At 44.1% G+C, this 16,279-nt stretch overlaps 1 protein-coding gene across 1 annotated transcript in view; it reads right to left on the bottom strand.

Moving 5' to 3' along the window:
* The window catches only part of LOC138955054 (nucleosome-remodeling factor subunit BPTF-like), a 53,129-nt gene extending 36,882 nt beyond the window's left edge, over positions 1-16,247 (bottom strand). Inside the window, exons 1-6 of the mRNA XM_070326770.1 lie at positions 14,885-16,247; positions 11,146-11,388; positions 10,648-10,853; positions 4,379-4,563; positions 3,540-4,125; positions 3,148-3,369 (exon numbers count right to left, since the gene is read on the bottom strand). Coding sequence (XP_070182871.1) covers positions 3,148-3,369; positions 3,540-4,125; positions 4,379-4,563; positions 10,648-10,853; positions 11,146-11,388; positions 14,885-15,876 — 2,434 coding nt within the window. The 5' untranslated portion in view covers positions 15,877-16,247. The remainder of the gene's footprint in view (positions 1-3,147; positions 3,370-3,539; positions 4,126-4,378; positions 4,564-10,647; positions 10,854-11,145; positions 11,389-14,884) is intronic.
* Positions 16,248-16,279: the final 32 nt, after the last annotated feature.

Genomic DNA, 16,279 nt, shown 5'->3' with positions numbered 1-16,279 from the left:
GAGGCCGCCCGCTACCAAAGGGGTAGGGGCCGCGGGAGTGGCTGGATCAGGGAGACTTCATTGGGGGTTAGGTTTGCCACCTGACCCCCTTCTGCCGAAGGAAGGTTTCTTCGGATAGGGACACGAACGATTGCCGCCCCTATTCGACTGCTTTGCCTTCTGACCAGAGTCACGAGAAGCAGAAGACGGCGCTGGGTCGCTCCTCTTCTGACTCTGCATAACCGCAAGCTCAGAGAGCTTGACAAAATGCAAGTCCTTGGCCTCTTGAGACTCTCTTCTGAGAGCCTCCAGTGACTCGGGACCTAGCAAGGCCTGTTCAACCAAAGGCGAGATTTTCAGAGACTCCACTGTGGTTTTCTCCGTAAGTCTGGAACCCTTCAACAGTGCCTCGCGTCGCCAGAAGACAGACTGCCCATAGAGCTTGGCTGACGTCGCCATTTGCTCTGCTGTGACTTTCGCCAAGGCAGCGAACAACGTCACAACATCCTCCTCTATAGCATCGTCACGGAACTTAAACGGTTCCAGGGAAGATGAAATAGACCTAGACAGCGCTCTGATAAGACTCTCAGTGACAGAAGAAAGTTCGAGGGAGTACCTGCCGGTCTCCTCAACTCCCATCATTCCATGTTCCGTACAAACCAAAACCCTGTCTTTCCTGTACCTGTCTTTCCGCAAATTCTCCAATTCCGGGGTGACCGGAAGAGGTGAACGCGGAAGTGAGAAAGTGGAAATAATGTTCTTTGTCTTTCCGAAAAGCTTTGACTTGCGTGCCAAGTTAGACGGAACACGAGAACACTGCTGAGGTGAAGCCAGCCACGGCTGTGCAGAGGACGGAACGTCGTCATGCGCCGTTAACAACGGAACGTACGTTCCTTCGCTGCAGCTGAACACCCTTGCCATTTCGTAGGCGACGGAAGAAGATTCCCGGAAGCGGAAACGAGAATCAGCTTCCCTGCTGCCTCTGAAATCGCCAAATGCGGAATGTGGTGGAGCCACAAGATGAGAAGTAGCTGTCACCCCTTCTGCAAAATATCTAGCAGTAACTTCAGCGGCCAAATCCAATGATCGAAGAAGCCTTCCCTCGACTTGAAAGGTAGACTTGACCCCTGAAGAGTCGTCCCGATTCTCGTCGTCATCCACACCGTCAACGACAAAGTCGTCCGGCATAGACTGAACATTCCCGGAACCATTATTGACCCGCGCCGGAAATGATGGTCCCCCAGTACCGGAACCTCGTGCAGCCGCACTGTGAGGAACCGGTAAGGAATGAATGCCACCATAACCCGGAACCGGCGAAGTGGAACCGGAGGTGGCCGGCAACCCCGTTGTGTCAACAACCGGCAACACTGAAGTGCTATGCCCGGAAGCCGACACATAAAGTCCCCCACCATCCGAAACCGAACAAGCGGAAGCGGAAGTGAGGGACGGAGTGCCGTTGCCACCAACGACCGGAAACACAACAGGGTTGCCGCCGGAAGTTGGGGACTGTAAACGGAAAGTGCCACTATTAACCGGAACGCCGGAAGGCGGACCAGACGTGGCCGGAAACCCCCTTGCCGAAGCACCCGCGTGAGCGGATGCTAAGGCAGACGATCCTATACCCGAAGGAGCGGCCACACCGGGTTTTTGTTTGTTTGTTTGCTTAACGCCCAGCCGACCACGAAGGGCCATATCAGTCGGTGCTGCTTTGACATATAACGTGCGCCACACACAAGACAGAAGTTGCAGCACAGGCTTTATGTCTCACCCAGTCACATTATTCTGACACCGGACCAACCAGTCCCAGCACTAACCCCATAATGCCAGACGCCAGGCGGAGCAGCCACTAGGATGCCAATTTTAAAGTCTTAGGTATGACCCGGCCGGGGTTTGAACCCACGACCTCCCGATCACGGGGCGGACGCCTTACCACTAGGCCAACCGTGCCGGTGGCCACACCGGGTCCAGCGGGATAGGTAGAGTGACCGTCGAGGCAAACCACACCTTGCCAAGGTGCAGTAAGCAGCGAACTTCCCAAAACACGTACCTCGTCGGCAGGCCCCGACGGTTGAGGGAAAATCAAGTCAGCAGAGGTCACGGTAGCTGATGGCCGAATCCTTGACATCGAGGCAGAGTCGCCGACTCCGGGTGGAAAGGCCGCAATGGCGGAACAAGCCACCCCTCTCTCAAATGACAGCATCTCCTTCATCTGCTCTTTGAAGGATGAAAACAGCAAGAAAATCTCCTCACGAGAGACCGCCTGACTCTCCTTGACCTTGGGGACAGGAGAAAGCAAAGACGGCAATGCACAAGGAGGGTCAATAACGACCCGCACAGATTCCTCACTAACCGGGTCAAAAACCTTGACAACAGGTTGAGCAACAGGAGAAGCTTTTTCTTTAGAACGAGCTTTTTTAGCTTTGCTTTTAGAAGAAGTAGAACTAGAACTGCCCGGCGGAGAACAAACCGGCACCTGCCTGGCAGTGCTCTTACCCTTGTCCGCCATGTTGTACAACAAAATCTCCGTGAATGACGGAGCAAAAAGTTCAACAACAAATTTTACCAAATTGCAAATGGCGGCACAAGGCGAAAACAAGATAATAAACAAGAAAGATCTCACCAAAGCAAAGGCAAGATACGCCAAAACACCATGGGTCAATGGCCTTCTTAACAAGAGGCCAACGGCTGAAAAGCCGAGAAGTGCAACAACACGTCCGTACACCAGAGTGTTGAAAAGGGAATGACTATACCGGCAGTATCTCTCGCGCATGTGCCGGTGAGGGGAGGTAACTACAGGACCTTGACTACAAGGTTTGTTTTGTTTTGGGAGTTATCTCCCCTTGATACCAGGGTCAGTGCTTCAATGTCTAAGCATCAAACGGAAGTTAATACTATATATGTGAGTTGGAGTAAGAATATGTGATTTAATGAATACATGTATGCTAAAAGCCAGCCATCATAAGTAATAAATGAAAGAGAACAGATGGCTAAATACACCAAAGAAGATACAAGTTTCCTGAATAGTGACACTTTAAACTTTAACATTTAATGGTACTTTACTGAGAAAAAAACACAAAGAGACAGTTGCCATGTTGACTTCCTTTCACGTACAAAACAACCACAAAAATACACATGATGTCCAGCAAGTGTTGGACAGTGCAAACATACCAAGCCTGAAGTACTGCGAGACAGCCAGCGTAGAAGAAACAGTGGTTTTGCTGCGGGTGATGCGACTGATCTCTCCATCTTTGTTGATAAAGAGCACATCGTCTGTGGAGTTTTTGCTGGCTGTTTTCATTGATGTGGTGGTAGTTGTGATGGAGTCTGTGAACTGCTTTGGAGTGAGGGACCCTGTTTTTGAGCGTGTCAGAATTCGCCGTGTCTCCATACCTGTCCAAGAAGATAATTTATTTGATTAGAGAAGCCACACTTCCGCTGCTGTTTGAAGATAAGAAAAGATTTAACAAAAAACAAGCTCATATTTATCATAACCACAAACCATGCCATAGAAAAACTTCACGAAAAAAAAAAGCAAGTATGAATAGACCATAACTTACTACCTGCAGTGACCGTTGTAGCAGAGCTGCTGGACTCCTGAGTTGAAACAATCTCCTCTCCTGTTGTGGTCTTGTCTAGCGCTTGTGCTGCCACCTGCAGCATGACCTTGCCACCATCCCTGTTCACCACCAGGACAGTTTTGGCGCCAGACGAGGCTGCCTTGGCCAGTGTCCCGCTCTTATCCTCCACCTGCAGGGTGGACGTCTTGACGTTGGGGATCAGAGACTGCAGGCTCACCACCTTGGGTTTCGGCTTCTCCTCACTGCCGTCTGCTGCTCCGTTCTCTTCACGGTCCTCCTCTGTGCTGTTGACCTGGCAGTCACCGCTGGGTGCCGTCAGAGGCTTGGTGTGGTTCTGGGAGGGTGCCGCCATGGAGCCGTCACTGGTTGTGTCTGTGCTGTTGAGGGTGGTTGTGGTGGTGGTCATGGTGATGGTGGTGGTTTTCACCTCTCTGATCTCTGTTGCGGTGGTGGTGGCGGTGAGCTGGCTGCTGCTCGTGCTGCTAAGAGAGCTGGTGAGTTCACTGCTTGTGGTGCTGGTGACTTCGTTGGTGATGCTACTGATACTTGCTGAGCTCTCCAACCCCTCCTGAAACACAAATAAAGTATGTCTGATAAAATCAACAAGGAAATTGCACAAGAAAATTGAGGTATAAGCATTATATGAAACCAAAACCTTATTCACCCAGTTTCTTATTCTTGGTTTTCCACTCCCCAAAAATCTCCCTTACAAAATGAGATCAGTATATGACGTCAAACACAAGCAATCCAGACTTTTCTCAACTGCCAGCACTTAAACATTCTGTCAGCTGACGCCAAAGTGTATCAATTATTTGACGAACCATGATCTCAGCCTGTCCCTCCAAGGTGTCCATCACCGTCATTTCTGCTCCAACCTCCATCTCCTGTAGCCTCTTTTCTTCTTCCTCCTCCCGCTTCTTTCTCTCCGCCTCCTCTCGCTCTTTGCGCTCTGCCTCCTCCTTGGCTTTCTTCATGTTTCTTTCTGCTTGCTGCTTCACCAGTTGAGCTGTTCAAGACAGAGAAAATTACTATCAAACACTGAAATGCTGTTGGTGTCAGTTTACTTCCATTACTGTGACACCTGCGACCTGAGGCCCCTTCGATGAGAGGACATCTCCCTAGAAAGGACACTTTTTATTGTCTCTTTGTCTATCATCTTGACCAAAATTTATACCTGTTGTATAAGGCCACCTGCAATGAAGGGACATTCTTGGCTGGTCCAAAGGATGTCTATTCTCCATTCATTATAGGTACCACTGTAATACCATTGATCACACATTACCAGATGTAAACCATGATGCTGAAATTGTCTCCTAGAGCCCCTCCAGAAAAGATGAGGATCTTTCCGACAAGTCCTTCCAGTGAAAAAGTGAGGTCAGAATTACTGTTCATGTACCAGACAATTGAATGGCCTGCAAAGTTATGTTTTTTTTTTGGTGTAAGCATGTTTCCTTTATCTATATATATATCTACATATATATATACCACGTCTGTCTGTCTGTCTGTCTGTCTGTCTGTCTGTCTGTCTGTGTGTGTGTGTGTGTGTGTGTGTGTGTGTGTGTGTGTGTGTGTGTGTGTGTGTGTGTGTGTGTGCGCGATGCACGGCCAAAGTTCTCGATGGATCTGCTTCAAATTTGGGGGGCATATTCAGGTACACCCGGGACAGGACACAACCTGGTCGATATTTCAACACGTGCTCTCAGCGTGCAGCGCTGAACCGATTTTGGTTCCACCTCAGCTACCCGGGCCCCCATACCGACACACCAAAGCCGCTAGACCACATCACAACGCCAAAGTTCTCGGTGGATCTTTTTCAAATTTGGACACCGTATTCAGCTACACCCCGGACACAATATCATCGATGAGATATTTCAACACGTGCTCTCAGCGCGCAGCGCTGAACCGATTTTGGTTTTTCTGTTCATTTCACCATTCCCAGTAACTCTTCCTTATCTTCTCCAGTGTTTTGCGTTTATCTCCCTTCCTTCGTGTGGCTTCAATCCATATCCCCGTTTCTACGTTACTATTTTTAGAATGTTACTGGGCTGTCCAGAACGCTTCCCTTGCACCCGTAAGTTGTTCTTACTGTCAAAGTGAAAAGGTCGAATCAATTTATAGCCACGCGAAAAATACACTGTCACCTATCTCTATATATTTATAGATATAGATATAGATATATATGTCACGGTAGAGACGAAGATCTGGTAGAAACGTCGTTTCTACCGGTAGAGACGAGGATCGTCGTTTCTACGGTAGAAACGATGATCCTCGTTTCTACCGGTAGAAACGACGTTTCTACCAGTAAAGACGACGATCGGAGTTTCTACCGGTAGAAACGACGATCGGAATAAAACGTTTGTGTGTGTGTGTGTGCAATGTAGGTGATTTTGTCATTTTATGAACACAGTTCTATCTTACCGGAATGAACTCATTTTTAACGTTGTTTACAGAGCACGTGAATTTGTGGGAAATGTATTGAGAATATCTGTAGAGAAAAAGACTACTGAAAATTGGTCTGAAATTGTCTACAAGCTTTTCACAAACAAAGGAAAGCTAAAGAACACCTTTAAACAGGCAGATTTGATCGATCTGAGAAATGTGCAATTTGACACTCTCCTGGACGTCGACATTGAGAGTTTAGAAGACATCAGCGTCATTCAAGCGTCAAGACAAGTCACCAACTGGGCAAAGGGGGCCTCCGTGTGCACGTGCAGGGGAAAATGTAACACCGCTAAATGCAAGTGCAAGCGAGCAGCAGTACCCTGCTCTACAAAATGTCACCCTAAATCCACCCGATCGTGTCTGAACAAAGACAATCTGTCAATCACTCTGGTGAGTGAGTGTACCCCTCTTCTGACAATTCTTCTAGTGCACTAAATGCAGTTCCAAACTGTCTAGTGATGAGCAAGCCTTTTATGGGGGAGGGGGGGTGGGGGAGGGAGGGAGAGAGTTCCCTTGTGTATTATTTTTGCTATATGAGTTGACTTTTACCAGCTGTTTTAAAGACTTGTGTATTATTTGTGCTATGTGAGGTGACTTTTACCAGCTGTTTTAAAGACTTGTGTATTATTTGTGCTATGTGAGGTGACTTTGACCAGCTGTTTTAAAGACTTGTGTATTATTTGTGCTATGTGAGGTGACTTTTACCAGCTGTTTTAAAGACTTGTGTATTATTTGTGCTATGTGAGGTGACTTTTACCAGCTGTTTTAAAGACTTGTGTATTATTTGTGCTATGTGAGGTGACTTTTACCAGCTGTTTTAAAGACTTGTGTATTATTTGTGCTATGTGAGGTGACTTTTACCAGCTGTTTTAAAGACTTGTGTATTATTTGTGCTATGTGAGGTGACTTTTACCAGCTGTTTTAAAGACTTGTGTATTATTTGTGCTATGTGAGGTGACTTTTACCAGCTGTTTTAAAGACTTGTGTATTATTTGTGCTATGTGAGGTGACTTTTACCAGCTGTTTTAAAGACTTGTGTATTATTTGTGCTATGTGAGGTGACTTTTACCAGCTGTTTTAAAGACTTGTGTATTATTTGTGCTATGTGAGGTGACTTTTACCAGCTGTTTTAAAGACTTGTGTATTATTTGTGCTATGTGAGGGGACTTTTACCAGCTGTTTTAAAGACTTGTGTATTATTTGTGCTATATGAGGTGACTTTTACCAGCTGTTTTAAAGACTTGTGTATTATTTGTGCTATGTGAGGTGACTTTTACCAGCTGTTTTAAAGACTTGTGTATTATTTGTGCTATGTGAGGTGACTTTTACCAGCTGTTTTAAAGACTTGTGTATTATTTTTGCTATATGAGATGACTTTTACCAGCTGTTTTAAAGACTCTTGTGTATTATTTGTGCTATGTGAGGTGACTTTTACCAGCGGTTTTAATGACAAGATCAAAGTTTCTCTCGCTTTCAACTCGCAACCATCTGTTTTAAAAACTCTTGTGTATTATTTCTTCGTTTCTACTGGTAGAAACGTCGTTTCTACCGGTAGAAACTCCGATCGTCGTCTCTACTGGTAAAAACGTCGTTTCTACTGGTAGAAACGAGGATCGTCGTTTCTACCGGTAGAAACTCCGATCGTCGTTTCTACCAGATCTTCGTCTCTACCGTGACATATATATACGGCTTCTCTGTGTGTGTGTGTGTGTAAGCAACACCTGTGGATTATAGAGTTCTGTTTGTGATGGGGTCTAGCGGCTTTTGTCTGTCTGTATTGTTTGTTTGTTTGCTTAACACCCAGCCGACCACGAAGAGCCATATCAGGGCGGTGCTGCTTTGACATATAACGTGCGCCACACACAAGACAGAAGTCGCAGCACAGGCTTCATGTCTCACCCAGTCACATTATTCTGACACCGGACCAACCAGTCCTAGCACTAACCCCATAATGCCAGACGCCAGGCGGAGCAGCCACTAGATTGCCAATCTTAAGGTCTTAGGCTGAAGAAACACCTCAAGAGACTGGGCCTTGCGGATGACGCACACTGTGAATGTGGCTCGGAAGAGCAAACTCCAGAGCACATTCTCCAGAACTGCCCCCATCTAGAGACAATACGCCAGAAGTTCTGGCAAGAAGAGACCAGTGTTGGAGCCAAACTCTGGGGTCCTGCCGACGAACTGCGCAAGACTGCGGACTTCCTGGCAGCCACTGGTCTGAGGATCTAGCACGGCCACCAACATCGAACGCAGAAGAAGAAGAAGAAGAAGGTCTTAGGTATGACCCGGCCGGGGTTCGAACCCACGACCTCCCGATCACGGAGCGGACGCCTTACCACTAGGCCAACCATGCCGGTTTTGTCTGTCTGTATGTTCGGGCATTTGAGAAGCCACAACAAATAATATAGGGCTAAGAAATAAGCTCTAAAATTCTCAATCCCGTTTGACAGGACTTCGCCTTCAAAGGTGATTGTGGTGAACCGCCACGCTGTCTGTCTCTGTCTCGCGATTCACCCCGGCGAAGCCGGGTATTCCTCTAGTATATATATATACGGCTTGTGTCTGTGTGTCTGTGTTCGCGATGCACGGCCAAAGTTCTCGATGGATCTGCTTCAAATTTGGTGGGCATATTCAGGTAGACCCCGGACACAACCTGGTCGATGAGAATTTTCAACACGTGCTCTCAGCGCTGAACCGATTTTGGTTTTTCTGTTCATCTTCCCAGATCCATTCCCAGTAACTCTTCCTTATTTTCTCCAGTGTTTTGCGTTTATCTCCCCTCCTTCGAACTCCGCCTGGATGCACCCTAAAGGTCTTTCAGCCGGTCCCAAGCCCGGATAAAGGAGGAGGGTTGGGCGTGGGGTTAGCAACTCCACCACGCCAAAAAACCAACTTGCTACAGAAACCGCAACAAATGCGGCCCTATGCTCCACAGGGAGTCTACAGGAATAAGTCAAGTCAAGTCCCTTCCTTCGTGTGGCGTCAATCCATATTCCCGTTACTATTTTTAGAAGGTCACTGTCCACAACGCTCAATCCATAGTCCCGTTACTATTTTTAGAAGTTTTCCTTCGTGTGGCGTCAATCGCGTACGGTGCGCCACTCACCCGGCTTTTGCCGGGTACCCGGCAAGGCCGGGTATTCGGCTCTACTTCTTCCCGGCGAAGCGGGTATTCATCTAGTTATACATACATATATCCCACGACCTCCCTTCTTTGTCTCTGTAAATGTACTCTAGGTATATTTCTTGTATTTTAAGAGCATTATTGTTACATATGAAGTATCAATTGCACTCTTATAACACATAAAATAGTGGATAAATAAGAGTGCAACAAATACATCATAGCTGGCTCTACTTTTTGTCGTCCTTGACATTCCAAAATGCACATGTACCTGTCGACCGGATGTGCAAGGGATTACCACGCTTTTGAGAACTTGCGCGAGAGTCGTTCAGTTCTAAAGCTGAGTTTTAGTCTCGACTTGCCGATACTATCATAACAGCGGCATAGATTTCATGACGTGTCGTCCATCGCGTCATATTCTGGGGACGTAATCTGTTTCCTTCTATTCGCTGTTCTATTTCTCTCTTGTGATCATGACGTGTCGTCCATCGCGTCATATTAAGGGGACGTAATCTGTTTCCTTCTATTTGCTGTTCTATTTCTCTCTTGTGATCATGACGTGTCGTCCATCGCGTCATATTCTGGGGACGTAATCTGTTTCCTTCTATTCGCTGTTCTATTTCTCTCTTGTGATCATGACGTGTCGTCCATCGCGTCATATTCTGGGGACGTAATCTGTTTCCTTCTATTCGCTGTTCTATTTCTCTCTTGTGATCATGACAAGCCGCGTGTGTAAGTGTGTGCGCTCGTCGGTGCCGGCTCTCTCAACTAAAACAGAAGTCAAACTAGCAATCGTTAAAAACCCAGTCCGTCCGACAAGCACTGCTATTATGTTCAGGTTGTGCTCATGAGAAGTTACAGGCGTGCTCTTTTCGGTACGTCATTGACTACGATTGTTCTCTGTACAAGCTGTTTAATGCGTTTTGCGAGTATTTCTAGCTCTTCTGCGGCACAGTAGGCCCTATAGATGATGAAGGTGTCTAAGATCTCAGGAGATGCGTGTGTAACCACTAGGTATTCAGTCAAATCCGTGTAAGAGGCTTTCAACTGACAGGGACAACCAAGCCACCATTATGTATCAACTTGGCATAGATCAACAGGCGTGCCTTTAGAATAAGGTATGTGAAGAGGTTAAGCCCTCAGTGCCTCATCTGAACAGACAACAAAAGCTCGATGTTTCCATCGCACTTTTGTCTTTTAGATCTTTTATATAGTGCTATATGTCTTATGTAAAAACAATGTCCTGTTTGTATTATTGTTATGTACCACGCCTGAATTTCTCTATGAGATAATAAAGTATTCTTATTCTTATGGGATATACAGGTTACAACACTCGTGATTTTTTATACGGCTTGTATTTCAGTCAAGACTCAGCGGGAATATCAAAAAGGGTCACTCGCCAGAGGCTCGCGAGTTCTTTGATATTCATCCGCTGGGTACTTGACTGAAATACAAAATATAAAAAAAACACTCTTGTCGTAACCTCTCTATATATAGCCTCATACATCGAAATTTGGAGTAACATACCAGTCTCAATCTCAATGATGGACTTTTTGCTGCCCTTGCTAGAGGCGGTGAGCTCCTCGGTGATGGTGACCTGCTTGATGATGTCGTCCCTCATCTCCTGCAGAGACATCAGCAGCTCTTGTTCCCACTGCGCCCCATCCAATGCTGCCATCAACTCTTCAATGTGAGCCTTTGTGCTGAAGTACCACACTTGATTCTCGCCCTCGCTGCAACAAAGAAGTATACTTTACTCCATAACCATTCCAAACCAGTGAATCTGAATTTAAATATGGTTCTTATTAAGAATCTGAAGTTAATAACTTGAACATGGTGATGATATGCTGAAGAAAAACCCCACGTCTGCAAATTCAGATACTCAGAGAATAGATCAAAGAAAACACATCCATGTGTTTCCTGGAAGTAAGAAAACCTCCAGTGTTAACTCAACAAAATGTTGTCGGCAGATGAACAAACACTGTCTTTTCAATTTCAATGTCTAAAAATAAAAACAAAACTCACACAATGATTCTGCGACAGAGAAACCAGTACTTCCTCGCATGGCGGTCATAACCAATAGGCTCCTGACGGCACAGCAGACCACTCTTCTCAGCCTCAGAGATGCAGTCTGTGACACCTTTGACCTGATGGGCCCGGCATATGTTGCACAGCCAGTCCTCCGCCGGCACTTGTTCCATTGGGGGGTCCACACATGCCAAGTGATACACTGCGGAGCAAGTCTCACAGCACAGCAAGTCACCAAGCCTGCACAGACAACCATGTGTTTAAAACTAAATCATTCACTGATTGGGTAGTGTGTAACCTTCTCTACGTCTACAGTAAGTAAAGGTATGACTATGAATAATAGTTAATATTCATAAAACTAGGTGACTTGGGGCATTATTATGAATATATGGAGGCTTTGACGAAGTTTGGGCTAAAGGGTGTCCTGCAAATTACCAGTAACAGAGACCTAAGGAAGTTTTAATGTCAATCACCGAGTCAGTCATACAACGGATCAAGACCCAAGGATACGGTATAAGTACAACAAACTAATATTAATTTAAGTATCACTATCAGTATCAATATCAGCATCACCCCAACCCCCAAGATTACAGCACACATATGAGCCTGTGCCAAAACGTGCTCACCAAGAAGATACCTACCTTTCAAGAATAATGTCTCTTTATAAAAGCAGCAAGTTACTAATAGCACCACTCCTTCTTAAAGTAAACCCTTCAGAGAGATAGTATAGATAATTTCATCAGTTTTTGGCTCACGTAAGTGTAGCCTATGCGATGATAAACTTTGTCTGTCTGTGCGTGCGTGCGTGCGTGCGTGCGTCTGTGCGTGTGTATGTCTGTGGTAGAAACTCTAACATTTGAAGACGTCACATTACATTGACGTCACATTATGACGTAAGAGGGTTAGACGTCACGCGAAGGAAGTACTGAAAGTCTCGGTCATTATTATTTTGAGCGCGCCGAGACTAGTTGGCAGTCGTGTCCTTGTAAGTAGGCTAACATGCAGACAGACAGATCTAGATCTAGTGTCTCGCTTTCTTGCACAGTTTCACCTATGCTCTTTCTGTGTGTGTGTGTGTGTGTGTGTGTGTGTGTGTGTGTGTGTGTGTGTGTGTGTGTGTGTGTGTGTGTGACGGAGTGATTGAGTTTGTGTTACTGTTTGTCGATTTCTTACGTGAGCCTTGAAGGCTTCGCCTCTTGTTATTCATTGGAAGGTCTTGAAAAGGTTATTAGAATGCCCCAAAATGACAAAATCCAACACTTTCAAAAGTGGGACATTTGACACATATAGCTACTTCATTGTTTTGTAAGAGCATGTATGCTGATTGGAAATTAAATTTCTTGATTGTATTTCTATGAGTGTATAATGAGGATTTGCTCAAATGAGTTTGCACCCAAAACATGTTTGAATATATATGTATGAACAATTTGAGTTTTAAAAGTGGCGTGTCAACTGTAACGGTTCATGTCCTAAATTTCTCAAATTTAAGACTGCAATTTTCTTATTTAATTATATATTTGATAGCTTTCAGTTCATTAACATCAAGAAAAGAGCCTTTACATTGAAGCCTCATGACAAAAGAAAAACTCGGATGTCATTTCTACACTCTTATTTTTGAAATTTCAAATATTTTATAATTACTGTGTCTTTTCGTTACGATTGACCATTTCCTTATAAAATTCACAATTTGTTTCCTCTCTTTTGAATTACAGTTTAAAATGATAGCTTTTATTCACACCTGCCTGAACAAAACTTAGTTGAATGGCATATGTATTTATTTTAGGCTACAAAATAAAATATTTGTACTGTGTCCTCTTTACAGAACAGTTACGATTGACATACTGTGTCTTCAGCAGGCCGTTACGATTGACACGCAAAAGTCTAAAAATCACCCAAAGCAGCATGTGTCTTGCTTCCCCTTTTGCACAGTTCCTGTGGTTGGTATTCTTAATGATAATTGAGAAAGATTTCAATGTGGTGTCTTGATGTCTTGTCACAGCAGTTATTCATTGTTCGGGACACTTTTAATGTCTTCCGGGACATGTTACAGTTGACACAAAAAATTTGAAAACTCATTCTGTGTATGTTTCTCCTGACTCATTTTGTATTCAAACAATAAGTATGAGTTACTTATTACTAATTTTGTCCAAAATTACATCTTTTTTTTAAATAAGTGAACAATATGCATTGAAAATTTTTTTCATGTCTCGTTACGAGTGACACACAAATATGAGTATCTTAGTAATCAGAATAGAAATCCAACTAAGTTTGGATACCAAAACATTTACAATGCCATAAAATAAATACAACATAGCTTTTTAAACTTTTGCTCTAAAACTATTTTTGCGTTTGTGAGGAGAAAATTTTGACTTGTTATGTGTCAATCCTAACGGAAGACAGAGTGGTTACGTCATTTTTTTTAGTCCAGCAGTCTCAGCTATGTGAGCAATAACAATATATCCTTAGCTTACAATGCATGTATGTATAAAAATGTGATTTTGAGCCATTTAACACTTTTTATGAACAAAATATTAAGCATAGTAGTATTAGTACTGTGTCCTGCGTTACAGTTGACACACATAAATATCAAGCTTTGTCCTGGCATTATCAAAAAGGTATGCTACCAGTTATCTTTTAACTGTCAACAACAGAATCCTAAAACAGTCAAAATGACTATATTAAATTTGCAAAGCTCTGTTTGCATTCTGAATTTTGCATGTGAATGTCCCATTTCAAGGATCACCTTTTGGCACAGGCTCATATATCTATCACACACACAAACCACAACACTAACACAGTAACAGTAACACACACACAAACACTAAAAGTAAAATACACACTGCATCAACATACAATTACAAACAAATAAGCATACAATCTCATACAAAACAATGAGGCAGCGCTAGGGTTCTAGTTCTACTGTGCCATGGCCAATTGGTATGCTGCAAACTATTAACTACAGTCTTTCTTTCTTTATTTGGCGTTTAACGTCGTTTTCAACCACGAAGGTTATATCGCGACGGGTGCAAACTACAGTACAACCTTGCAAACAGGGATAAGGCAAAAAAAAAATAGGTCTGTTTACGGTAACCCGACCGACCCTAGTTTTTAGGCCCAACCCTAATCTTTTTTTTGGATCGTCTGAAAAAAAACACCAAAAAAAACCGCATCCAAAATAGAGCTGTTTGCGCTCAAACAGCAGACGACAGAAGGGAGGTAAGCTCAAAGTACTGTTTATAGTTATGTTGGGCAAAAACAGGGATTGATGAGAAGAAATGAACTGTGAAACATCATAGAGAGGGGAGAAAAAAATAAAAAAAAATAAAAATAGAAAAGAAAAAAAAAAAGAAAAAAAACGCCGACCCTATTATTTCACCCTATGTTACCGTAAACAGACCTATTTTTTTTTTGGCCTAAGGCAAGATAATACACAGCTAACTGCTGGGATGATGCAAATCGTCATAACATCTGCGGGTCTTGACTGGGACTTTGCAAGAAATGGTTAGCTTAGACTAGAGTTGAGAGCAGCTTTTAAAATCATCGTAATCATGAGACTGAAAGCTCGGTAAGCCAGAAAGCACAGCAGAACCTATCCAGAAATTCAGCTTACACCATACAAATAATATAAACACTGTGGCAAGGAATGACCAATAGTACTTTAAATGAAAACTAGAATACTACAAGCATACGTGGAAAAAAAACAGTGACAGAGAATAAAAATGACATGGCAGCTTACTTATGGCAAGCACGGCAATGGTCATCATATCTGATGTTGCCTTCATTGGTGATATCCATGCGCACACTGGTTGTGGTAAGGAACAGGTCTGTGAGTGTTTGAAGTACCTGAAGCTTCTCTGCTAGGGGAACAAATGGAAAGTTTGGAGATGTCAAGGCCGGCAAACTGTTTCTGAATTCTGGATGCCGATCACTGTCCAAATAGGCCCTGGCAATTTCCGGCCATGTCATTCCATCCAGAAAGAACAGACATATGTTGATACTGTCTTTGTTGTCATGGGGACCGAACATAGAATTGTTGCTATCCTCCTCCCTAAATATTGCCTTGAGGAGACTAATGTGGATTTCTGCGACTAGAGTGCACTGTTCATCACAAATCAGTGATGCACAAAAATCTTCAAACGTGAAGGGTGATAACCTGAGATTTGTCCTAAAATGTCTCAACACTTCGTAAATGCCAACAGCTTGAAGAATATGGTCAGACGGTACAATCAGATCTGTTGCACTTGCTGGGAGTTCCAGCGCAGGGATGTCTTTGTCGTCCAGCAACTCTGGAGTTTTTGGACGTTTCGCTAGAAGTCTTCTCCTGCTCACAGAGCTACTCACTGTGCTCAAGCTTTCGTCACTGAGATATCCGTCTACGGACTCGTCTAAAGACACATCCGATCCGAAGTTGTCCGTGTTGTCCAGATCAGTGATATCACTTGTCCTGTCATCGTTATCCGCGTCAGCAACTGACGACAGATCATCGTCGTCAGCTATCAAGTGACTAACAAAATGTCGACTCTTCTGAGCTGCTGCACGACCCCTTCCTCTGCTGTTGAAGGATCTATAACCGTGTGAATTTGACGGCGATCCATTTCCAGGTGAATTTTCGAAGTAGCCATCTCCGCCTGTTGTAAACGCTTTCGGTTTTCGAAGAAAATTTGTGCGATTGCTGGACAATGGAGTTTTTGGTGGACGGCCCCTGGCTCGTCTCCCTCTGCTTGACATTTTCAGCTCTTTCTTGGTGCAGATAGTAGCCTACAGTGTCCGAAAACAGAAAAATCGTATATCCAACACATTCTTGTAGTTAGTGTAAATTGTTTTAGTGTCCATGTTGAAAATTTTGGGAGGCCGCCATTTTCCTAAATAATTGTCACGTGACTTATATGGCCTATCCAAGCGTTCCCCACTTCGTTTTTTCGATATTCTATCCTTTATTACTGACAATTTTCATTCATACGAGCATAACATTACCTTATCTTGCTTCTACTGACAATAATCTTGCAACACTTTTGACAGAAACTTATCCAGGGCTTGAAATCTGTACATTTTCATTCTTCCAGCTCTGACGATCAAAACAGGTGCATCAACTGCAAACTTGAATTTGATTGGTGGGCCCCAAACTGATCAG

Source organism: Littorina saxatilis, linkage group LG2 (genome assembly GCF_037325665.1).
Source record: "Littorina saxatilis isolate snail1 linkage group LG2, US_GU_Lsax_2.0, whole genome shotgun sequence".
NCBI classification, from domain to species: domain Eukaryota; kingdom Metazoa; phylum Mollusca; class Gastropoda; order Littorinimorpha; family Littorinidae; genus Littorina; species Littorina saxatilis.
Note: the sequence above shows the minus strand (reverse complement) of the source record. Positions and strands in the feature narration are given on the sequence as shown.